The 9,764-nt window shown below is 45.5% G+C and overlaps 1 protein-coding gene across 1 annotated transcript; it reads left to right on the plus strand.

Annotated features, from left to right (window-relative positions):
• Positions 1-1,042: 1,042 nt before the first annotated feature.
• MAPK15 (mitogen-activated protein kinase 15) lies at positions 1,043-9,742 on the plus strand. The gene is made up of 12 exons (XM_029958040.1): positions 1,043-1,061; positions 2,934-3,109; positions 3,368-3,397; positions 4,623-4,713; positions 4,871-5,001; positions 5,562-5,725; positions 6,668-6,807; positions 7,235-7,292; positions 8,069-8,206; positions 8,435-8,540; positions 9,004-9,307; positions 9,564-9,742. Exons 1-12 carry the CDS (start codon positions 1,043-1,045, stop codon positions 9,740-9,742), a joined length of 1,536 nt encoding a protein of 511 aa, XP_029813900.1.
• Positions 9,743-9,764: the final 22 nt, after the last annotated feature.

Genomic DNA, 9,764 nt, shown 5'->3' on the forward strand with positions numbered 1-9,764 from the left:
GGGCCCGTGGGAGCTCGTCGGGCCCGTGTGGAGTTCAGGGCCCTGTGTGAGCTCCAGGTGGCCCGGGGAGCTGAGGGGCCCCAGGCGAGTTCAGGTACCTGTGGGAGCTCAGAGATCCTGTCTGGAGCTCAGGGCTCCGTGGGAGCTCCAGGTGACCCGGGGGAACTCGGGGAGAGGGGCATGGGAGCTCGGGAGTAAATGGTAAAATGGATCCGAGTCTCAAAGTACATTCTCTCTGTGCCTGCCAAATCTTTCTGCATTTCCTGTAACCCTCTCACTTCACAGGTCATGCTGCATCAAGTCATGTCTTCTCCGTGAAATATATTTCTGTACATGAGCCAGTGGTAATTTCTAAGATATTTCTCCTCAGACAGTCTCCAAACCTTCCTCAATTATCTGCACTTCTATTCTGGCAGCTCTTTGTCGTTGTTTAGTTGCATTGATATGAGTGTTTAAGTATTTCATGTACAATTACAAGGGGTCATGTGAGAGAGGGCCATTTGCTTCATAGAATTATGAAATCATTTGGGTTGAAAAGCCTCTGAGCCCACTGAGTCCAACCACTCCCCTGGCACTGCCAAGGCCTCCGCTAACCCGTGTCTCCAAGTGCCACATCCACATGGCTGTTAAATCCCCCCAGGGATGGGAACTCCACCCTTGCCCTGTGCAGCCTGGGCCAGGGCTGGACAGCCCTTTCCATGAGGAATTTTCTCCATGTCCAACCTAAACCTCCCCGGCACAATTTGAGGCTGTTTCCTCTTGTCCTGTCACTTGGAGTGTTACTTGGAGAAAAAAGATAAATCCCAGTTGCCAACAGGGAAGTACTGTAGCACTTACCTGAGGTACTTGTACAACTGCCTGATGCATGGCAAATGTCCTGAACCTATGCTCCAGGACCACACATGTTCCTGGGAAGTCTGCCTCAATGTCATGATACTCACTGTAAGAGTATTTAATCTCTAGAGTCACTCACTATCACATGTTGCAGCTGTTTTGCTTTGTACAAGTACTTAAACATTAACTGGGCCTTTCTGAGTGGGGCATGATCCCCTCGTGCAGAGGTAAAGCAGCTCCTAGAATGTGGAAAGTCAAGGTGCAAATCCATGACCTAAAATAAGAAAATGGCATCTCTACCACAAGTAAGACTGAGCAATCACCATTTGCAAGTATCACAGTCATCCAGAACAGGGAAAACTCTGGTAGAAGTTCCCATTCCCCTAATAGATAGTACAGTTTTTAATTAAAAAAAAAAAGGTTTAATGTTGGACCTGGCAGTGCTGCATTAGTGGTTGGACCCCAAGGTCTTGGAGGGCTTTTCCAACCTCAGCAATTCTGTGATGCTGTGATACTGTTACTACAGACATTGGTAACAAGTCTCTCTCCATCCTTCTTTTCAGCCCCCTTTAAGTATTGAAAGGCCACAATAAGGTCTCCCTGGAGCCTTTTCTTCTCCAGGCGAACACCCCCAGCTGTCCCAGCCTGGCTTCAGAGCAGAGGGGCTCCAGCCCTCGGAGAATCTCCATGGCCTCCTCTGGACCTGCTCTCAAGCTGGTCCATGTCTTTCTTGTACTGAGGAGCTCCAAGCTGGATGCAGTGCTCCAGGTGGGATCTCACCAAACTTGAGTACAGGGGAAGAATTACCTCTGTCAACCTGCTGGCCACACTGTTGCTGGCACAGGCCAGGTGCCATTGGCCTCTTGCCCACCTGGGTACACCTGAGCTCCTGTTCAGCCACTGTCACCAGCACCTCTAGGTTCTTTTCCAACTTTCCAGCTGCTCTGTCCCAAGGCTTGAGCATTTCATGGGCTTGTTGTGACCCAAGGGCAGGACCTTGTGGATCCTCACACCATTGGCTTTGGCCCATCGATTCCCTCCCGTTGATCCAGCCTTCCCAGACACCCCTGCAGAGGTTTCTGCCCTCTGGCAGATCCACACTCCCACCCAGTCTGGTGTTCTCTGCGAACTGACTGCAGTGCCCTCAATCCCCTTGTCCAGAGAGTCAATAAAGACATTAAACAGGACTGGCCCCAGTACTGAGCCTGGGGAACCCCACTGGTGCCCAGCCCCGTTTCCCACCGCTCTCTGGGACTGGCCATCAGCCGGGTGTTACCGAGCAAACAGTGCACCTGTCCAGGCCAGGAGCAGCCAGGTTCTCCTGGAGAATGTTGTGGGAAACGCTGTCAGAGCTTTACTAGAGTCCAGGCAGACACATTCACAGCCTTTCCCTCAGCCACTGAGGGGGTGACCCTGTCACAGAGGGAGGTCGGGTTAGTCAGGCAGTACCTGCCTGTTACAACCCCGGGCTGGCTGGGCCTGATCCCCTGGTTGTCCTTCTTTTGATGCAGCCCAGGACATGATTGACTCTCTGGGCTGCTAGTGCATGTTGTCAGCTCACATTCAGTTTTTCATCCACCAGCACCCCCAAGTCCTTCTTCTCAGGGCCAGTCTCCATCCACAGAATCATGGAAACACAGAATGGTTTGGGTGGGAAGTAACCTTAAAGATCATCTCATTTCACCCCCTTGCCATAGGCAAGAACACCTTTCACTAGACCAGTTTGCTCAGAGCCCCATCCAACCTGGCCTTGGACACTTCCAGGGATGGGGCAGCTACAGTTTCTCTAGGAAATCCATTCCAGTCTCTCACTACACTCACAGGCAAAGGTTTCTTCCCAATATCTCATGTATATCCCTGCTTTTCTAGTAGGAATCCCTTCCCCCTTGTCCTGTTCCTCCATCCCTTGTCCAAAGTCCCCCTCCAGCTCTCCTGGAGCCCCTTTAGGCACTGGGAAGGCTCTAAGGTCTCCCCAGAGCCTTCTCTTCTCCAGGCTGGAAGGTCCCAGCTCTCCCAGCCTTGCTCCAGAGCAGAGGGGCCTGATCTCTCTCTCTCTTCCAGGTAGCGAGTGATCACCTCTCTTCCAGTCCTTTGTTGAGTCCATTCTGGCTCCGCTGCAGGCCTGAGCTGGGACAGGGTGTCAGCACACTGCTCACCTGTCTGTGTTTCTCCCCAGGCCTACGGCATCGTCTGGAAAGCAATCGACCGCAGGACAGGAGAAATAGTTGCTGTTAAAAAGATTTTTGATGCTTTCAGAAACAGGACGGATGCTCAGGTGAGAAATCATTGTCCTGATGTGTTGTGAGATGTGGTGGGATTCCATAGGTATTTTCAAGAGTTTTGTCTCTGAAAGATGATAATTATGCATGTAATAATACAGTCTGCAGCTATATTGGGATAAAAAGGAACAATAAATGTCAGGCTTTGTGTATCGTGGCATCTACAAAAGAGGAGTGGATTTAACCCTCTCATTGAAGTGCATCCCTTGCCGTTCTCTTGAGGTGCTAATAAACTACTTTTTCTTTATTTCCAGAGAACATTTCGAGAGATTATGTTCCTGCAGGTAATGTCCATGTTTCTCCTCCACTCTGATTTTTTATTATCTCTGATGTCCACATATTTTCTTCCCATTGTTTTCCAAAATGCAGTGATCAATGATTAGTGTTGACAACTCTTTAATTTTTTTTCTGCACCATCTTGGCAAAGAGCCTTTCAGGGCAAACCCACCTGAATGAAACACACTCCGTTTGCGCTTGTTTTTACTCTTTCCTGCTCTTTCCACATTTTTAGCAATGTGTCTCCTGCAGCATCAACAGGTAGACTTTCACTTTCTGTCATTTCTTGCTTCTTTATGGACGTAAACTGTTTCTCTTACATTTTAACTGCCATGATCAGAGGGGGGCTGGGATGGGGGATGCCAAATTTACTTTTCCCCATCATGTGGGAAGCACTTTGATCACTTAAAATAATCAAAGCAAAACAAAAAGGGAAGATCTGCAAGGAGTAACTTAAAGCTGCTCTTGTTGTGATATAATTGACCTTATCAGTGGCATTATAATTATTTGTCCATGTAGAAACATCAATATTTTGAAATGATGTTATTTCTAAGGACACAAGTGAGACAGGGCTCATGGAATAGGTATTTCCTAAGACTGCCAACTTTAAGTAGTAAAGAGATGAGGGTTTTTTACTTTTTAGTCATTCCTGAAGCCTGAAATAGAAGCTGCAAACTTAAAAGCTAAAAATATAAACAATTCCTTAGAAGTGAATTACCTGTAAGTTAGATCATTTCTGAAAGTGCAGCACTTCTGGAGCAGATGGGTGGAGGAGGAGCAGGGAAAAGAAGGATATTTCTCCTGAAGGAAAGACGGAGTCATTTGGCAGCAGGGGGCTGGGGAGGGAAGTTAATGTGCTGTTCAGCCTGTACTTCTGTGACTTTTGGGGCTCAACAGACTAAAGAATTTTAGTTTCCCCTCCTATTTTATACATCTTTCTTGAGGTTCAAGACTGAGGGATCAGAAAGGAATTTGTTTTAAGTGGTATAGAGGGATTTTTAGAACCAATGATTCAGTCAACAGAGATTATTTTTCAGATTAACTGGCTGGTTTCATACTATGGAAGAAGCTTAAATTCTTTTTTCAGGTTTATTTCAGAAGAAGCCAAATTGAGGAAACAGCATGTTAATGTTTGTTCTAGACAATAATACAAACTAAAATAGGTTATTGTCCCTTTTTATGATTCACAAGCAAAACATGTGATTTTGACAGCTGGGTTTCTTCCCTGCACAGGAATTTGGAGAACATCCAAATATCATCAAGCTGCTCGATGTTATCCAAGCTGAGAATGACAAGGATATCTACCTCATCTTCGAGTCCATGGGTGAGACTCAGCATTGCAGCAGCCACTCAAATCCAGCCTCTCTTCGGAGTTATCCTTATTCCCACTTTGATGGTGGTGTGCTGGTGATTTACATGAACATTCATGATATTACTGATCTTTACTGATGTAAATATATTACTGCTGTAATATATTGCAGAGACAGATTTACATGCTGTTATTAAGAAGGGGAATTTGCTGAAAGACATCCACAAGTGTTACATTCTCTACCAGCTCCTGAAGGCAACTAAATTCATCCACTCGGGGAATGTCATTCACAGGGATCAGAAGGTATATTTCAGTCATTGTATCCTTCACTCCAGTTTTCTGTCAAACGCTGAATAAAATCACAGACTGATTTGAGATGGAAGGGACCTTTTAAAGGTCATCCAGTCCCACTCCTCTGCCATGGACAGGGACACCTTCCACTATCCCAGGTCACTTTAAGCCCCATCCAACCTGGCCTCAAACACTTCCAGGGATGGGGCAGCCACAGCTTCTCTGGGCAGCCTGTGCCAGGGCCTCACCATCCTCACATGGAGGAATTTCTTCCCAGTATCCCATCTAACCCTGCCCTCTGTCCGTGGGAAGCCATTGCCCTTTTTCCTGTCCCTCCAGGCTCATGTCCAAAATCCCTCTCCATCTCTCCTGGAGCCCCTTTAGGCACTGGAAGGAGCTCTAAGGTCTTCCGAGAGCCTCCTCCAGGCTGAGTGCCCCCAGCTCTCTCGGCCTGGCTCCATAGGAAAAGTGTGAAAAAGTATGCAAGCATGAGACTAATAAAAGAACCTTGATAATGTTCTTCTACTATTGGGAGAGTCAAAAGCCAATTAATTCTCCCGTGTTCAATCCAGCCCTCCAATGTCCTGCTGGATGCAGAGTGCTGTGTGAAGCTGTGTGACTTCGGGCTGGCCCGTTCCCTGTGCCAGCAGGGCGAGGAGCAGCCCAGCCCCGCGCTGACCGAGTACGTGGCCACGCGCTGGTACCGCGCCCCCGAGATCCTCCTGGCCTCTCACAGGTGAGCGAAGGGATGGCAGTCTGTGACGGCTTCACCACTGGGAAAACTGATTGTCTAGAAGTCTTACATGTGTCAGTTTTGGATGTCACTGGATGCAATGTCGTGTCAGTCTGTTTTCTCAATATACATTTAAACTTCAGTTCTGCAACATAAAAACATGTGTACATGTTTTTATGTACACATCCTTCCTGTGTTCTTAGAGTGTTCATATACATATGTGAGCAGCTTATCTGTTTGTCACCCTTTCTCCCACTAGACTTATTCTTTCTCCCTTTAAACCCACATCTTTACAAAATTTGCTTGAGAACATAAGTCCTCCTTTCAAAATTGAAGGAGTGGTTTTTGATAGATCTTCAGGAAATACTCTGTAATCAAACATTAAACCAGCTGCCTGTTAGTCAGGCTTAGTCCCTTTCTTGACTTAAAGATGAAAAATCAGAAAAGTAAATAAATAGAGGCTGAGGTAGTATCCCGAATTTAAATGTGGATGTTTTGCAAACTGTCCTATACCCATTGTCTGGTGTTTACTTTGCTTAAAAATGTAAATTTTACTACTTTATACATACATAATGCCTTGAAAAGTCAGTTGTTTCCAAAGATCAACATGTATCTTCATTCTTGGTCATATGAAAAGGATATATTACTTTTTTCTGGCATTACCTTTTATATATTGCCTTGTTCTAGCATTTCTCTGTTATATATTTCCTTTTATGGTTTCCTAGACTAGCCTTTGAGTAGGCTAAATCTCTTTTCTGTTTCATGCTTGCCCGTCTCATGATTCCCAAATGTCATTCAATTTATAGTTCAAATGTGAGGATTCGTATCTGAGAGGTCTCCAAGCATGTTTTCTAGTAAAATAAATCAATGCAGGTGATGTGAATAGCAGGTTCAGGAAAATACTTGCTTGATTTAATCCTAACTCTGTTCTGTTCCTGTTTATAGTTACACTAAAGGTGTAGACATGTGGAGCATTGGCTGTATTCTGGGAGAGATGCTGCTTGGGAAGCCTCTTTTCCCTGGAACATCAACAATGAATCAAATAGAGCAGATCCTAAGGGTCATCCCTGCTCCCTCCCCAGAAGGTAGGACTCTGCTGTGGGGAAAGGGATTTAGAGAAGGGATTAAAGAGGGGAAGAAAGCAGCCCAGGTGGATAAGAGGAGAAGGTATTTCTTGTGGGTCATTCTGGCACCTTTCCAAGGAAATTAGAGACTTAATTGTGAATGCTTGTGTTAGAGGAAAATAAGAAATTCAGATATCTTGGTGCCTCTGCCTCTGTGGGTGTGAGAGTGCAGGTTTATGAAGTCTATGATTAATAAATACAAATTCAGAAATAATCTTAGAAAATTTGTAAGTAAATATTCCATTCCCCTTCCACAGATCTCCCATTATGTGTTATGAGAGTAATTTCCTATGCTAACATCCAATAATATTTGCTTTCCTTCCTAAACTGTGTAGCTCTCTGAGGTAATCCTCATCTTGGCATTAACAGTACCTTTTTATTATTGCAGATATTCTGGCTCTGCAGTCAGAGTACAAGGCCTCAGTTATTAACCACATGAGTTCCCGGTAAGCCTGGTGGGGGGTGTCTCAGGTCACCTACTGTATGACCATGGAATTGTGGAGTCCCAGAATGGTTTGGGTGGGAAGTGACCTTCAAGACCATCCAGTGCCACCCCCTGCCATGGGCAGGGACACCTTCCACTATCCCAGGTTGCTCTAAGCCCTGTCCAACCTGGCCTGGAGCACTTCCAGGGGTGGGGCAGCCACCATTTCTCCAGGAAATCCATTCCAGTCACTCCTTATCCTCACAGGCAAGGACTTCTTCCCAATATCCCATTTTAATCTCCACTTTTCCAGTGGGAAGCCCGTCCTCTTGTCCTGTCACTCCCAGCCCTTGTCCAGAGTTGCTCTCTTGGAGCTCCTTTAGGCAGTGGAAGGGACTCTAAAGTCTCTTCTTAAATAGAAATTATTTAAAATATAAGTAAGATTTGGGTTTTAAAACTGATATTTCAAATGTATAAGATACTCTCTTGTTGATTATGTTCACAATTATATTTAGGGTTCCAAAATGCAAAACCAGATTATCAGACTTCATCTTCTCATTGCAAATTACACAGAAATGTGTTTCTGTGGTCTCAGGTCTGAATTTGTGGGATCGTGGGGCTAGCAAGAGATGAACTTCAAGGTCCCTTCCCACCCAAACCATTCCAGGATCCAGTGATTATCTTTGTGAGTGAACTCTGGGGTCAGATGTCACCTTGGCGTGATCCCCAGAACTGTCATTCCTGCCTTCACTGGGAATTGGACACTGGGAACTCATATTATTGTTTTCTGTCTTCTAGGCAGCGAGTAACATTTGAGGAGATTTTCCCATCCTCTACTCCACTACCTGCCTTGGATCTGCTGAAGAAACTTCTGGTATTTAACCCTGACAAACGGCTCACAGCAGAGGAGGCTCTGCAGCATCCTTATGTGAACAGGTGAGAGTGACACCAGTGTGCAGCTTCCCCTGATGTCTTCTGAGACATTACAAACCTGTTCCTGGCACAAGTCTTCTTTAAATGCATTACAGAAAAAACCCCAAAGCTAATTCTTCATTTTCTCCAACCCTATTTACATGAGATTGTTTAACAATCCTGTTTAAATAGTGTTAGTCTGTGGTGCTGCTTTCAGTCAGTGAATTACATGATGTGTTCTCATCTCTTTAGATTCCACTGTCCTTCCAGGGAGCCCTCTTTGGATTATAATGTGGTCCTTCCTTTGGGTGATGATGTCCAGCTGTCTGTGGCAGAATATCGAAATAAATTATATGAGGTACATTTCACTTTTGTTTTCCCAAATCCTAATCCTCCAGGTAACCTTCCATTCTTGCACACACTTAACAAATTCTGTTGTCTTGTCTTTGTATTTCCCTGGGCTGTCCATACCTGCTGACACAGTTACACCTCAGTGTTTGGTCAGTCAGTTCCATACTGTCAGAATCTTTTAGAGACCTTTAAATCTAAATTCCCTTTGGGAAAGGAAAAGTCTCTGAAGCATGATGTCTGAGAAAGACTGGGTTAGAGGGAAATATACTGTGCTGGATCCAACAGCCATGGAATCATAGAATCACAGAATGGTTAGGGTTGGAAGGGAGCTTAAGGATCATCTAGTTCCAAAATTATACTTGTTACTGTGAAATAAATTCCAGATATTTACAAGTATTCCTCTTTGTTTTGATGTTTTGTTCCTCTGCTGTATTGCTGCATTAAGTCTAGCCAGCTTTTCTGTTCTGCAGTTGATCCTTGAAAAAAAATCAAGGAGCCTTCTAAAGGAGCGAGGGCGGAGAGAAAACATTCAGCTGAGCCAGTCTGAATCCAGCCCACTTCTCCCAAATTTCAGCTCAGTGACTGTACCCACCAGAAAAGTCCAGCAAGAACCAGCACCTCCTCTCCTAAACCCTTCACATGTGCATGCAGGAGCCACAGCTGGAGTCCAGCCAACAGGATCCAGCCAGAGCAAGGATTTGGCCAGAACTGTGTGTCAGAGATCACAGATCAGTGTGATGATGTACAACCCCATCACACACACCACTGTGCAGAGTAGGTACCACCCTCCTACACCAGGATGTGACACACCATGGGGCATTGTTGTGGGGAAGAGAGAGGAGAGACTGAATGCTGTAAAAGAAGTGAGGGGGATTTGCATGGTAAAACGAGGGGGTGAAAGTGTGGGAGGAAAATGACATAAGAACAAAAGACTTGAATGAGTGTTGGGTGTGTGACTGTTCCTGCCTCAGTCAGGGTGTTCTGTGTCCTCATGATTTTCTTTCTTTCTCTCATGTTTTTCCTTCTGCAGGAAATGCAAATCCTGGTGCTGGGATCAGGAACTTTTCTGCCCCACCTCAACAGCCCAGAATCTCCAACAATGGGAAACTAGGGAGACAAATCTCATGGACAAAGACTGGGCTCCCTCCTACAAGTGTGCAGAACCTTTACAATGTGAGTAGCTTAACTTCTAACCCTTACCTGTGGTAACTTGGGTCACAACAACTCCCTG

Source organism: Manacus vitellinus, unplaced genomic scaffold, assembly GCF_001715985.3.
Source record: "Manacus vitellinus isolate BGI_N305 unplaced genomic scaffold, ASM171598v3 scaffold_139_pilon, whole genome shotgun sequence".
Taxonomy (NCBI): Eukaryota; Metazoa; Chordata; class Aves; order Passeriformes; family Pipridae; genus Manacus; species Manacus vitellinus.